Source organism: Clytia hemisphaerica, unplaced genomic scaffold, assembly GCF_902728285.1.
Source record: "Clytia hemisphaerica strain Z4C2 unplaced genomic scaffold, Clytia hemisphaerica genome assembly, whole genome shotgun sequence".
NCBI lineage: Eukaryota > Metazoa > Cnidaria > Hydrozoa > Leptothecata > Clytiidae > Clytia > Clytia hemisphaerica.
This window is the reverse complement of record NW_027103806.1, coordinates 658,221-673,286: the sequence shown is the minus strand read 5'-3', so window position 1 is coordinate 673,286 and position 15,066 is coordinate 658,221. Positions and strand designations below refer to the sequence as shown.

Below are 15,066 nucleotides of genomic sequence, written 5' to 3'. Positions count from 1 at the left end.
CACGGACATTATTTTGAAATTACTTTTTCAGTTGGTTTAAATATGACTTTTTCCCCACGGAGATAATGACCGTTTAATTATGAGAGGTTGATTTACACTAATACTTTTCTATGGAATTTAAACATGGATCTTTTTCATTGGTTAAATTTCAAATCATTTTTGATTTACTGTTGTTTGTGTTACTGACAATGGTCCAATCGCATTTGATTTTACATCGATGTTCATTGGTCTAATATGACTTTGAGTCAGCATATAAAAACTATGTGAGAGACGTTCGGAAGCTTTACTTTTTAATACATTTCAACATCAGAAGATATTTGCGAAATTTTAGTTTACATTGATTTGAGATGAAGAGCTCATTTGTGTTGTGTTTATTGTGTTGTTTATATTCAACTTCTTTAATATGGTGCCGAAGTTTGACGTCACAATTGGATGATGAATTTGAAATCTTTCAAGACACAGTTGAGCTTACAGCAAACCGCCCTGGACGAGATCAAGGCGACGAATCAAACGACGAGATCGTTGAGCTGCAACCAGGAGGCCTCCCAACAGAACGCCCAAAATTTGAACCCGACGTTGTAGAACTAAAAGGTGACGCCCCAAAAGTGTCAAAAGAGTCCGAAGTAATTGTGGAGCCGGAAGACTTTTATGTTAGACCACGCCTGACAGAGGAGCCTCTCGTGCTAGGAGACGAACTCGATGAAAAAAGTATGAATTTTCAAATATTTCGCAATGAAATTATATTCATGATATGCACCATTGCAATGTTCTGACATTACATCACAGACCTAATAGCTGATTGGTTGTAAGTGACGTAAAATCAGTCAATACGTCACTTGCAACCAATCAGCCGTTGTTTCACGGAAGACATTGCAATGGTGGATATCATGAATAAAAAAAATCCCTCTTGACTCATTTTCGCGGATGAGATCAAAATCTGCGAGAATTAATCCCTGCGAAAATCAATCCCATCAAAGTAGTAACTACTAAGGCTTTATTCAATACACTCTTCTCGAGATGCATAAATTTATTGTTGTCCTCGTTTACAAAGATTTCATTTGTCAGTTTATCATTTTAAGGGAAAGCAAAGAATGAGAAAAGATTATATGGTGGCTACGAACACTTGAACGGTCGAATCAGTCCAGTAAGACTTTTCGGTAAGAAATCATTCACAACAGTTGAAGCCGTTCAAATTACAGTAGAATGTCCATAGCTCATTCATGTGCAGGGAAATAGAATTTGTTCAAATTGTGGAAACCCCTTTGTATGGGTTTGTTTCCTGGGGGCACTTGATCTGAAAACTACCCTATAAAACTTGGATTTCTAGTGCAAAGAAAATTTTACCAAATTCATAAATTTGATACAATGTATACGAAAAATTTACCCTTACGATGCATTTTTGGACCTACCCCGGTGGGGTAGAGGTCCTATAAATTAACCCGTGTTCGTTCGTTCGTCCGTTCGTTACTAGTAGTCTGGCTGATTTGTAAAATAAAAGGGGTCAACCTTGAAAAAAATTCCGCACTAGGTTTCTTGGTACCATTAGAAGCGCAATTTTATGTAGATTAACATACTCAGAGCCTCACGATGAGGCCCTTGGGCAAAAAACTTTATGAAAACAAACCTGGGGGGTACTTTTTTGCCCAAAATGCCCTGAATTCGAATTTTCGTAACAAAGTTGACCTATATGTCATGAACTTTTAAGACCTAAAAAACTGCTTTGATTAAATCTTAATAAACCAGCTGCGCTGGAAGGTCGCCTAAATGGGATAGCTTTTTAAAGAGCTTAAAAGTTTGAAAAAAGTAAAAGGACGAAAAGCTTAACACTGTAACACGTGATTTACGAATGTGCAAAATCGTTAAAAAGCAATGTGCTGAAGTTGATTTTTAAAGTTAATGTTAGAAAAGATAAAATGAGATTGGAATCAGCCTGAAAAATATTCTTCAGAAACAAATATGTAATATAATATTATTTTTGTCAACCCTAAAATCTTAAAGGTTTTCAGAAAGTTATCATTTTTTTAAATTGACATTAGGGATATGGTGAAAATAGTCTAAATTTGTTCTGAAGGGATAAAAAAACCGTTTGAGTTAAGGAAACATTCAAGTTATAGGGTTTGAGTTGGAAGACGGTCACTTAATCATATCATGTTTAACTTACTGTATATCAATGGATGTTTCTTGTTTGTACAATTAAAAATAGTTGCTAGAAAGTGTCAATAAATTATTATAATAAATCTAATAATACAGTTGAAGTAATCTTAACAAAAGTAAAGATTTTGGAGGGAATTTAATATGACTGCGAGCTTGAAAAATCAGAGCAGCTAAAAGAACACTATTTTTATCTCTGGTAAGTTCCGGAGCTCTTCGCGGAGCAAAGTGATTCTTAACACAGCTCCGGAGTTCCGGTGCAGATCAATTGTCGTAATACAAGAAAAACGACACTTTTTGCTCAGGACGTTTCTGGAGCGCCGGGAGGGTCCAAAACTAAATTCCCGCCAAAATTTCTTCTTATAATGTAGGTGCAAAATGTCACGTTGTGTAATTAAAACTCCAGCAAATATCTTGATAACTCCATGTTTCAATGGATGCTAGGGAAACAACAACAATAATAATCAAAAGGGCCATTCCAGAGAAAGAATACATAACGTCACTCTCATCTTTGACTAGATGCCAGTAGTCCCCTACATAGAGACATTGTATGTTTGTTCAAGAAATTTTAAGTCAATACTCGCAATGGTTACACAAAATTGCATGTCTTGGAACGGTGAATCATCAATCAAATCTTGCTTTAGCGTTTAGGTGATAAATGTTCTTTTGTTTGCTTCACTTCAAATCTGCTAATAATTGTAGCTAAGAAATTCATGGTACAACTTGATCTGGAAATTAATACATTGGTTAGGTTGCCATATGCAGTGAGTGATCTTGGTTGGGACATGCTATCAACTGCTATCATAGATTTCGAGTAATTGAAACAATAATAAACTTCTTCTTATCTAAAATCTATCTTATTTTTCTTGTCAACCAACACAAACACATCCATCTTCCAAAACCAAATTTTAACCTCAAAAGTGATTCTAGTGAAAGGAGGTTTGTTTTCAGCAACATCACGAGTGTGGTAGTTTGAATGGAATAATATCAATGAAGAACCATAAGTTTCAATTTCAATTTTGAAGAATCATTATTGTAGAATCAAGAATTATCTGCTGCTTACAGTAGAAACTGTTGACAACTTTCACGAGGCTTTTAATTATCTCCGTTATTTAGATTTCATAAAACAAGTGCGCTAACTACTACGGAGCTAATTAGAATCTCTACACCGCAAATACTGTCTGATAAGTTTGCGTGGCGTAATATAACAGAGATATATGCAAGAATTTACGCGGGAAATAATTTCCCGAATCACCGAACATTTAATTCCGAATCGGGCGACCAAACTTTCACAAAAAAAGTCGTATGGAGAAAACACCGAATTTAAAGGTCTCCTTCACTTGCGTGAGGCGACCAATTAGAATTTATGAATCGCATTGAAATAAGAACTTCCTAATAATATAAAAAATCGGGTTTTTAGGGGAAAACGGGCCATAAAAATCGGAAAATCGGGGAAAACTGCTTAGAAAACCTCAATTAATATTGAAAATATGAAAAACTAACGCTTATTAATAACATGACAGGTTGACAAATCTAATTCAGCCAGACTATAGCTTTTCTCGGGATTGGCTCATTAGTTTTTCCTAATTTTTGGCACAAAGATGCAAAATGGTAATGCCCAAAATGTGACGGAGCCCGATTTTCGAAAAAAATTCATTTCCGGCCGAAAATGCCGGAAATATGCCGGAAAAACCGGTTTTTTGGCATTTTCTCGAGATTTCATCATTAGTTTTTTCTGATTTTTTGCACAAAGATGCGTATTAGCAATGCCTAAAACATGGATTAGTCCGATTTTTGAGAAAAATTCTATTCCGGCTGAAAATGCCGGAAATATCCCGGAAATCGCCGTTTTTTGTAGATTTTCATTGGACTTTTTCCTTATATTTCGTTGTTTTTTCACACAAAAACATTATTTGTAGCAATGCCCACCATCAAGCATGGTTTTAATTGTCAATAAAAGTGATTTTTGAAGCCGGAACTTTCTAAAGTAAAGTCGCCGGAACAGCCTATTTTCGCCGGAAAAAAAACGGTATTTCTTGAATTTCTCGAGCTGTACTTTATTTTTTCATGAAATTTTGCACACTGATGCAAAATGGAATACCTAAAATATGACAGAGCCTGATTTTCAATTAACGTACTTTTCCGGCCGAAAATGCCGGAAATATGCCGGAAAAACCGGTTTTTTGGCATTTTCTCGAGATTTCATCATTAGTTTTTTCTGATTTTTTGCTCAAAGATGCGTATTAACAATGTCTAAAACATGCGCTAGTCCGATTTTTGAGAAAAATTCTATTCCGGCTGAAAATGCCGGAAATATCCCGGAAATCGCCGTTTTTGCAGATTTTCATCGGACTTTTTCCTTATATTTCGTTGTTTTTCACACAAAAACATTATTGATAGCAATGCCCACCATCAAGCATGGTTTAATTGTCAATAAAAGTGATTTTTGAAGCCAGAACTTTCTAAAAATCGCCGGAACAGCCTATCTTCGCCGGAAAAACGGTATTTCTTGAATTTCTCGAACTGTACTTTATATTTTTTCATGAAATTTTGCACACTGATGCAAAATGGCAATACCTAAAATATGACAGAGCCTGATTTTCAATTAACGTACTTTTCCGGCCGAAAATGCCGGAAATATGCTGGAAAAACCGGTTTTTTGGCATTTTCTCGAGATTTCATCAATAGTTTTCTCTGATTTTTTGCACAAAGATGCGCATTAGCAATCGCCAAAACTTGGCCGAGTCCGATTTGTGAGAAAAATTCATTTCCGGCCGAAAATGCCGGAAATATGCCGGAAATCGCCGTTTTGCAGATTTTCATTGGACTTTTTCCTAACATTTCTTTGTTTTTTCCCACCATCAAGCATGATTCGATTGTCAATAAAACTGATTTCTGCAACCGGAACTTTCTACATCTTTTTTCCCTTCTCCCCTTCCCTCTCCCCTTCCCTCTCCCCATCCCTCTCCCCATCAACAAACAATGATGAAATTTAACGCGTTATGGCTTTTCGCTAAACATATTTTCTAACGGATTGTTTCCGTTTTTCTCCTTATTGCTATCTAACTTTCATCATCAGGTAGGTCCGTTCAGCTTGTTTATCTTAAGGTATTGTCAACTGGCTCAAATTGTGTTTTATTAAATGATTGGTCGAAATTGGTTCTTATCAAATGACCTTACTCAACGGTTAGCTCAGGTAGAGATCAGAATGTTGACAAAGCGAATTCGATTGAATTCCTATTAAAAGTTATATTTAACGTTAACATAAAAGTGACTATTCGTTTATAATGCATAATCTAGTACAAGTTAGTATACCAGTAGAAATACTAGAGAGCTTTAACTGAACTTCGGGCAGAGCCCGAAGTCTAATGTCTTTACTATCTGCTCAACCAAGATACGGACTCGAACCATTGAAGAACTGTCTTTTTAGAATTGTCTTTTAATTGCCATTAGCTTGACCTTTTCATAGAGGCTGTGCGGACCATTATATTGGGTGCTTCGTCTAAATTTGGGACACGTTATGCAACTGCTTGTTTGATGGGCCATCTAATGCTTTCCGTTTGTTAGGGCCATTAACGGGTTACGAAAGGGCGATTATGGATTCAGATGGCTATTTCGTGTGGTCTCAAATGTTGATTTGCTGAAATCCAATATACAAGATGACCTAACATTAGGTCCTCCTGACAGTATAAAATGGTCAGATTTTCGCGCAAAAAAGATTCGTTTTTTCACTTTTTGCATTACAGTGCACTTTAGGAAGCCTAAAAACGTACCCTTAAGTGACCCCCACTCGGGTTTTGCTACCTAAGGACTATAAAGCTTGTTTGGAGACTCTGCTATAAGTGTTTCCACATTCATTACTTTCCGACACTTAAATCCAGAATTCATGATATACATCACTACAATGTCTTCGACATACACCATAGACCCAACAGCTGATTGGTTGCAAATGACGTATTGACTGTTTTTACGCAACTTGCAACTAATCAGCTGTTGCATGGGTCCGTGATGTAATGTTAGAAGACATTACAATGGTGCATACCATGAATAGCTTTCTTCAGTTGTCAATAGTACATTACGTCAGCTTCTCGAGAATTATAGTTGAACGAATATTCGGTAATAATTTCTTGTAGAAGACCGATTAAGAGGGAAACAAGAAGCCCGTTGGGCGTGAAGACCAAGCAAAAGTGAAATTTTTGCGCGCGATTTTCGCGAATTTCGGAATTTCTTAAAATTCCAAAAAATGTTTAACAAGATTTCACATTTCCCCCAGGAAAGGGATGGCCAAAAGATTTAAAATTTTACTGCGTCGAACAAAACACAATGAAAAATAAGTCAGCAAGGATAATTCTCCCTTTCTTCATTTCTTAGAACAGGGAAACGTAGCATCATGGAAAAAGTTCCAATCTTGTTCAAATTTACACATGAGCTGTATTTTAGTCTCCATTGCCATAATCCATTAATAATCGGTATTTGAAATAATTCTGTGGTGCGAGTTTAAAAAATCAAACCACCAATTCGTTAAACGAGACAGATCTAGAAACAACCATTTTCACACGTAGCATCATGGAAAAAGTTCCAATCTTGTTCAAATTTACACATGAGCTGCATTTTAGTCTCCATTGCCATATTCCATTTTAAATCGGTATATATTTGAAATAATTCTGTGTCGTGTTTGAAAAATCAAGCCACCAATCGTTAAACGAGACAGATCCAGAAATAACCATTTTCACACGTAGCATCATGGAAAAAGTTCCAATCTTGTTCCAATTTACACATTAACTCCATTTTAGTGTCCATTAACAAATTCCAGAATCAGTTTACTTGAAATAATTCTGTGTCGAGCGGTACGTTGTCGAGTTTGAAAATCATGCCACGTCCCACTGTCACTGTACTGACCGTTGTTTAACAGCGACAGATCTAGAAGCAACATTGTGTCTTATTTAAATTTACACATTTCAGTTTATTTATTTCTATATTAGAAGCCATTATTTCCTAAAAATAAAGTCTTTTTGAAAACAAGAAACTTAAAATGACAGTGATTTAAGGTAGAATTTTCAGCCCTAAAGCTTTATGAAAACTTGAGCAAAAACTATAAGATATGACAGAATGTTGAAAAAGGTTCACAAAGAAAAATCACTAGAAGGTTTCTTTGGTTTGAAAGTCTCTAAAGCAAAGAAAATGTTCAAGAAAGTATGAATCAACACGAATCAATTTCCTCGCTTCGACCGCCATCTTGTTTTGTTTGAAAACATTTGTTGTTTAAGGAGCGCGAAATCAGAAAATATATCTTTTTTAGCCAGTACCCGACTTTAGCAAGCTTTTCTCTGTCCAGACGGCAAAAAGTGTGGTACTGGTATTAAGCGCCGGTTCTCTAAAAAAGGACAGACAGACACACGGAAGGAAGGACGGAAGGGCAGACAGAGTTGCAAATGAAAGGCCCTATCGCTAGCGCTGGGCCAATAACATACATATACGTATCTTCACATCTATCTTCGGAAATACTATTGCCATCGATAGCAGCTTTCTTCAATAATATTTCTTTCATTTTTAAGTTCCCACGACCACGACAACCACCGCCGCCCCTGACGCCGCCAACGCTACGACCACTGCCGACACTACGACCACTAGCGAGCCATCATATGTATGGAAGAGAAGTGTCGACCCATCTGTCACACTGTGGCCACAAACTGTTCCTTATTTCATTGATAGTTCCAGTGAGTTATTTGATATTAAAGGTTTTGTTTTTAAATCAGAGTGATATCGTTAGCTTACTCATCAAGTTTAATTTACAAGCTTTTTCACATTGGATTGACAGGAATGTGGAGCAAGATTGGTCAGAAAAAGGAAAAGAAAAATATATTTTTGTTTATATCAGCATGATACAACAATAGGGTGGCACTGTCCTGATATGAAATTTGTGTCTGATATGAAACGGGAACACTTATGTAAAAATAAAACCTTTAACGAGTCGAAATTAAGTTTTTTTTGAAATTACTAAGAAAAAGAAGATTTGAATGTCTTCAAAGGAAAAACTTCATTGCCTGCGGTGTGAAAGAATGAAATTTTTCGTTAACTTGTTATCAAATTTGGAGAAAAGCTACGCTAAAAAATCAAATTGGAAACACCAGGCTGAGTGTGAGTGATACTTAGATCGAATTGTTCTTTATTATTGTTGAAGTATTCATTAAATTTATTAATGTTTGATTTTTAGTCCAGTCGACAATTGAGCCATACATTCGAGCTGCGATCGCTGAAATCGAACAAAATACATGTGTTAGTTTTCAAGAGTATAACGAGATGAATTCACCAAAGAATTTCATTCGCTTTTCCACTGGAGCAGGGTAAGTTAAGTTGACACTTTTGCAATGCCGTAAATAGTATTGTCTGTACACAGACCCAGTATCATACGGTTAATTTCAAAATTAATTGCCGTAGAGGGTCTGTTATCATTGTCTTTTCTCATTTGAGATTTTTCAAACCGACTGCTGCGATGGAGTGTTGGTGGCAGAAGGGAGAAAATGAGAGAAGTGTTGCTATTTATGAATCATACTTCATCGCAGAGGTCTCCGTAAGGGAATTTTTTATCAAACAGACATTGCGCACAGAGCGTACTACGAAGCGATAAACGTCAGATACACTCTGGTACAGAGTAAAGATAGTAGAGAAGTAGAGTTTTTTTGAGACCCGATTTTTATTTTCCCATTTAAACTTATCATATGTTCGTTATTATCGTGTTTTTTTTTAAGAACATCCAAAATTATTCAGTGAAACATAAAAAACCTTGTGATTTGTAGCCAAATCAAAATAAATAATAACACATTTTTCTCCCAAAAATATATTTTTTAACTTTTTGAGGTTGGTCCCAAAAAAGTTTCTTAGATGCTCTTATTTTCACTACTTTTTGCAAATATTTTTGTGCAATTTCCTAAGAAACTGGGTGTTTTGAAGCCCATAAAGTCGAAAAGAAATTCTTAACTTCTTCTTAATATTTTGGCCATCGAAGCATTATATGTTCTTATATAGTTAAGTTCGTTCTTATTTATAAAATTGCATCGTGACACTGCTCTTGTCAAAATACGAAACAAAATCTTGAAATCGTAACATTGTTCAATAAGATTACTTTTTTGAACATGTGGGGTGGAGGATGTACCTTATCGGGGAAAACTTCGTCGGGGAAAATTTTCGTCGGGGAAAATATTCGTCACTTGTCCAAAATTTCGTCACTTTTCCCCGACGAAGTTTTCCACGATAAGGTATTGGATATTTTGTCGGGGGTAGCGGAAAATCTGCAAAATTTGCATTGTTTTAGAAACGAACTTACTCTGATTAGAGGCGATTTTGAATGTCCAAGGGATGAGATTTCCGTTGTCCGGAGGGGGGTCAATTTTCACAATGTCTAGGGGGTAAATTTCCAAAAAAATGTTATATCCTCCACCCGTCCACCCCCGTATTAGATTTTTTTCTGGAATAGCCCGTTATGAGAATATGTACGAGATTTTTGTTAAATTCAATAAAGAGTTTTCAACTTCGAAAATTGATGATAGAAAAATAATGTTTCTTTATTAATGAAGTTATTCCCTTTGAAGTAGTATTGAGCACTCGAATACATCTTTTCAACGGTAGTCGCGTGGTCAGGCGCGTCGCACTTTATTATTTAATTTACCACCCTAAACTCGATCCAATCCTTTTTTTTACACTTTTTTTTATTTTCTTTAAGTGTGAAAAAAAGACTGGGGTGGTTTTAGGGTGGTAAAATGCGAACAAAAAAATGCCCGCGCGGTAATTGGCGGCTATGGTAAAAAAGGTGTATTGTGAAGAGACAATTTACAAGAAAATCTCTATCCTTATGTTCAGATTTTCGGCATTCAAAGGCAAACAAACGGGACCTGGTTACGACTGGACTGGTCAAATAATCGCCATCCCCTCGCCTTGCGTCAACTGTGAAGGTAACGTGTAATTCTTTTCAAATGATTTTCTTTTTTAGACAGATAGACAGACAGACAGACAGACAGAGTCGATATTTTACGTCGATAGCCTAGTAATTTAGGACTTTTAGGCAGTCTTTTAATTCACGGGGTCCAAGCCGGCTTGGCTATCTATGAACTGAACGGAACATTGGAAGGAGCGGGGACTGGATGGCACCTTTTATATAGAAAGGAATCACTTCTCTAGTAGTGACAGAGTTCAATCATCAGAATAAGAAAAAGAATTTCCCGAATTTTTTGCTCGTGCGGTGCGGAAGGGGAGAAAGTTATTCTCTTTCTTTTGTTTAAAACTGCTGAGTAAGGAAATGGTATTTTAGATGCGTTTTAAATGATCTCCTTTAAAATATAATTATCCTTTTTTCCTATCAAAATGTCGGGAAAGTATATCATGATTTCTTTGTTAGGCTTCTTTTTTATTTTTCCTATTATCAGCACTGGCCTTATTAGGCCATGGCCAGCCCCCTCAAAACGTTTCACTTTTTTTTCAAAATACCAGGGAACAAGCTTTGACCATTGATTTTAGTCAATTTGAGGGTGCTGATTTGGTCATTTTGGCGTAATTTGCGACACTTTATGTTTTTAGACAAAAAAATTTTTTTATATATAAAAGAATGTATTTCCAAGAGCCTTAGTTGACTGGATCTAAAAACGTAAAATGTTAATGTTTTGATACAATTTCTTCCTAAAGGAAATGAAAAACAAAATCCCCTATTAATAAATCTAAACACTGAAAAAATAATTTACAATCTTACATTTATATGTACAAGTCCTCTAAGGGTAGATTCGTGTGGGACCTGCTTCCTCTGACACACACATGAAGACAGATCTGATGATGAGAAAAGAACCTTTAAATCTAATCACACTAACGGTGTTTCTGGCAATTTAGTCAGCAATATGCTTATGAAAAGTCGAGCATTCCTTTTCCATCACACCTGTTACGGAGAAAATTAATGGCATGAAGGTTCCTTGTTCGACGTTCGTGATCTTGTTGTTGTAGTGGTGTTTTTGTTGCTCACACGGATGTCAAAATAAGTATTTTGGGCTGGCCTTCAGACTTCTCTGGCTCGGACATAGGCAAAATGTAAGCTCTGAAAATGAGTTTTGGGGGGCCTTCAAAATCAGAAAAGACCTATACTACGTGACAGAGCTCTTCAAACTGAGAAAAAAATGTATTACAACAAAGTTTGAGCTATTTTAGATCAAAAGTTACGGGTGTTTTTGTGGTAAAAAAGTGACCTGGTCTATATAATGTTATTGGAAGGGGCTGGAGCATTGAGTTTAAAGCCCGAAGGGCTACCGTAGAATCTCTAACCTTTTCTTGGCAAGAAAAAGTGAAGCCACTTATCCCATCCAGGACGAGCCTAAAACGCCCCGTAATCATGACGACGGATTGTATCTAGTTCCTTTGTTTTTGAGGACTGCATTTTTTGAAATCTAGTGACTTGTATAAAAACCACGCGTGGGTGTTCTGGATTGGAAATAAGTGGTTTAAGTCTCGTTTAGCCCTTTGTTCAGGCTTGGAGGTCAATGGATGTGGACCCTTTAGTTTTTTGACATTTCTCAGCACCTATTCATGCTATGCTAAAAGATTATACAACGTTGGAAAGATATAATTGATAAGAAGTACATTTAATGTATACAATGAAGAAGAAAAATAAAGATGTAAAAAACTTCAAAAGGGATTGCAGAAAAAATGACGCATGCGCATTATGTTCTAAAATTTCAGAACGACATGTGAATGCTATATTCATAGTCATTATAAAAACACTGGTCTGGAAGGCTTTTGTCTATTTTTATTGTTAAAGGATTGAGCTTACATACCAAAATCGATTTATTTTGCAAACTTTTTGATCATGTGATAAGAAAATAGACCAATCCCAAGAGAAGATTTTGGTAACGTGATCAAAAAGTATGCAAAACACAACTTGTCTTTAACAAAAGAAAATTGAACAAAAAGCTAAAACAATACATTGCCAGACCGGTGTTTTTATAATGACTATGCTACATTTTACAATATCTCAGGCGTTTGTAACAAAATGTAAATTGCATTGCCTGTACAATCATGTGAGTGTAATAAAGAACGAGAACAACATTTTTAAATTGTTCTTTTTTGCAACTTTAAAGTGCCATAAGGGCTTCTATCTTTTGATTTAGAAGATGGTTTTGGTTACAGATATCTAAGCCCGAAGGGCTAGATTTGCAACTTTAAGCTTTCTCCAGCAAAAAAAAGTGAAGCAAAAATTTGACTTTTTAAATTTCGTGCCGATGGATAGGATCTAGCATTTTAATTGTTTTCGGAGCGCGAGATCAAAAAACGTAGGCGGCAAACGCTATTTCACATCTCTCAAACCGGTGAAATTGCATATTTTAGTCACGTGACTCTGGTAGGAAATCCTTCCAAAGATGAGCTTCACTTTTTGATAAAAGCCGCAAATCTAGCCCTTCGGGCTTTACAGATATCTGTGGTTTTGGTACCATTAGAAAGCTATTTTTATACTCTTTCTAAAAGCATTCGGTTTATGCCCCTTCAAATCAAGTGGTCAGGAGTTATGGCCTCAAGTCTGAGACCCGTCCCCAATGAAGGTATAAGCCCGAAGGGCTAGAAGTCAATCTCTTTGGTAGGATTTGAAGGCAACAAATTCTACCAAAGTTGCGCGGCGTTGCGCGACCCACATGGTTTTTACACAAATGACAGATTGAAACTAAAATTTACCGCTCAATTTCGAAAAAGATATCACTCGAAAACAAAGGAATTGCTAGATTCAATCTGTCATAAAAATACGGCGTATATTTTAAGGCTTCACTTTTTCTTGCCTAAGAAAGGTTAAAGATTCTCCTCTAGCCCTTCGGGCTTTAAACTCAATGCTCGTCCCTCGTGGTCTAAGGGTTAAATTGTTCTTTTTGCTTTTCAGGTTCAACCATTCATGAAATTTTACATACTCTTGGTTTCGTACATACTCATCAACGTTCCGATCGGGATAACTACGTCACTATCAACAATGCTAATATTCAACCTGGTATGTACTGAGGCTGTTTGCATATTTTTACCTCACAGTATATAGCCCCTTAAACGCCCCCAAATTTTGCCCACTGGTGCAAATGGCAATACCTAAAATGTGATGGAGTCAGATTTAAGAGGAAATTTCTTTCCGACCGAAAATGTGCCGGAAAAAACGGTTTTTGACCAGCATTTCTTGAGATTTCATTTGTTTTTCTGATTATTTGCACAAAGATGCCTATTAGCAATACCAAAAATGTGGCCAAGTCCGATTTTTGAGAAAACAAATTTTACGGTCGAAAATGCAGGGGAAAATATTAAAATTCGTCTGTACCATTTTTTTACTTTTGTCCCTTGAGAGTGTTACCTATCAGGATACAACTAATATTATTATTTAATGCTTATTTTTTTCAGGCAGACAGAGTAACTTTGACATCGTCCCTGGGGCAAACACTGGGTCTTTCGACTATGATAGTAAGTGATAATCGCCTTCTTGAGTAGCCTGGAGTCAACTTAAGGCTTTTTGATAGACTTTATGGCCCGGTAGTATTTGGCAGCTCTTACTACAATTTTGAGAATTGCTTAGGCGGGCTGTAAAAATAGGATTAAGCAATATTTTGGTCTTAAATACTGAGAATTGAGACATGGGTATGTCATATACTTAAATCAGATTAGTTTCGCGAGATCGCTAGCAAAAAAATCATGAAATTTTCTGGATTTATTGTCGCGTAGCATTTTTAACTGTGAATCAGCCAAACATAAAAAGGGTCTTCCTTGAAAGTGCCAAATAATGAATGTTCAGGATACACGTTTTTTTTTTATTAGAACACCTAAAATTTGGCTGAGCCTGGATGTGCTTATTTTTTTAGCAATTTTCAGCCTGAAATGTTCTTAGATGCGTTCTTAAATTTTCAGACTACTCTAAATCGATAATATCATGCAAAATAAAGAGCACTTAAAATTGGTAGAATTTGGACAATATTTGACTCTCGATTTAGAAAATCCATCCCTAAGTTTGTTTAAAACTGCTTGAAAAGAGGAAAAAGTTGTAGTTTCTTGTCATTTTTTTCCAAACTGAGGCTGGGCATGTTCTTACGATGTTCTTAATTTTTCGACGAATTTCAGCCTCAATGTTCTTATAAATTGGGTTCTAATAAAAGAAAAAACGTGTATTTTTAAAGTCTAGAATTTGATTTTGAAAATTTTGAGAGTCAGCAATTTCATGCGAAAACGCAAATAAATTAAATTTCGCGAAAATTAACTTGCTTAGAGTACCAAATTGAGACAGAGTTGTAAGTCAACAAGGAACACCTTTTTATTCTTTTGTTTAGGTATCATGGCTTACAAAGGAGAGGCGTGGTCTTCAAATGGGGGTGTCACCATTCAAGCAACCGACGCGTCAAAGCAAAACAACATGGGTCAAAGAAATGGTCTTTCTGTAGGAGATATACAGAAAATCAATGCTTTATACAACTGTTAAAAAGAATGACTTATACACCTCTTCGACCATAGCCGCCAATTGCCGCGCGGGCATTATTTTGTCTGTTTTACCACCCTGAAACCGTCCCAGTCCTTTTTTCGCAGCTATAGACAATAGAAAACTGTGTCAAAAAAGGATTGGATCGAGTTTAGGGGGATAATTAAATAATTAAATGGCACGAGCCTGACTGCGGTTGAAAAGGTGTATTCATAATATATATACATTAGTTGAGATTACGTCATCTTTCCTAAAAGAAACATCCGGAAAAAGCCGATTGTACTTTGATGTATTCCGGGTTATTTCGGATGTTTCTGAGATGCAAAAATGTTGTGATCTTGACTCGTACATATCGAGAATTTGTGTTTATTTAGAATTAAGAACCTCGGCTCGCAAGACAACGTGGATTAAAGGTCCATTTAATGTTATATATGGATGTTATGAATGATGTT

The 15,066-nt window shown here is 36.1% G+C and overlaps 1 protein-coding gene across 1 annotated transcript; it reads left to right on the top strand.

Moving 5' to 3' along the window:
• The first annotated feature begins 267 nt into the window (after positions 1 to 267).
• LOC136806436 (seminal metalloprotease 1-like) lies at positions 268 to 14,627 on the top strand. The gene is made up of 7 exons (XM_067063012.1): positions 268 to 708; positions 7,707 to 7,868; positions 8,366 to 8,495; positions 10,009 to 10,100; positions 13,052 to 13,156; positions 13,552 to 13,611; positions 14,469 to 14,627. Exons 1-7 carry the CDS (start codon positions 348 to 350, stop codon positions 14,615 to 14,617), a joined length of 1,059 nt encoding a protein of 352 aa, XP_066919113.1. The 5' UTR covers positions 268 to 347; the 3' UTR covers positions 14,618 to 14,627.
• Positions 14,628 to 15,066: the final 439 nt, after the last annotated feature.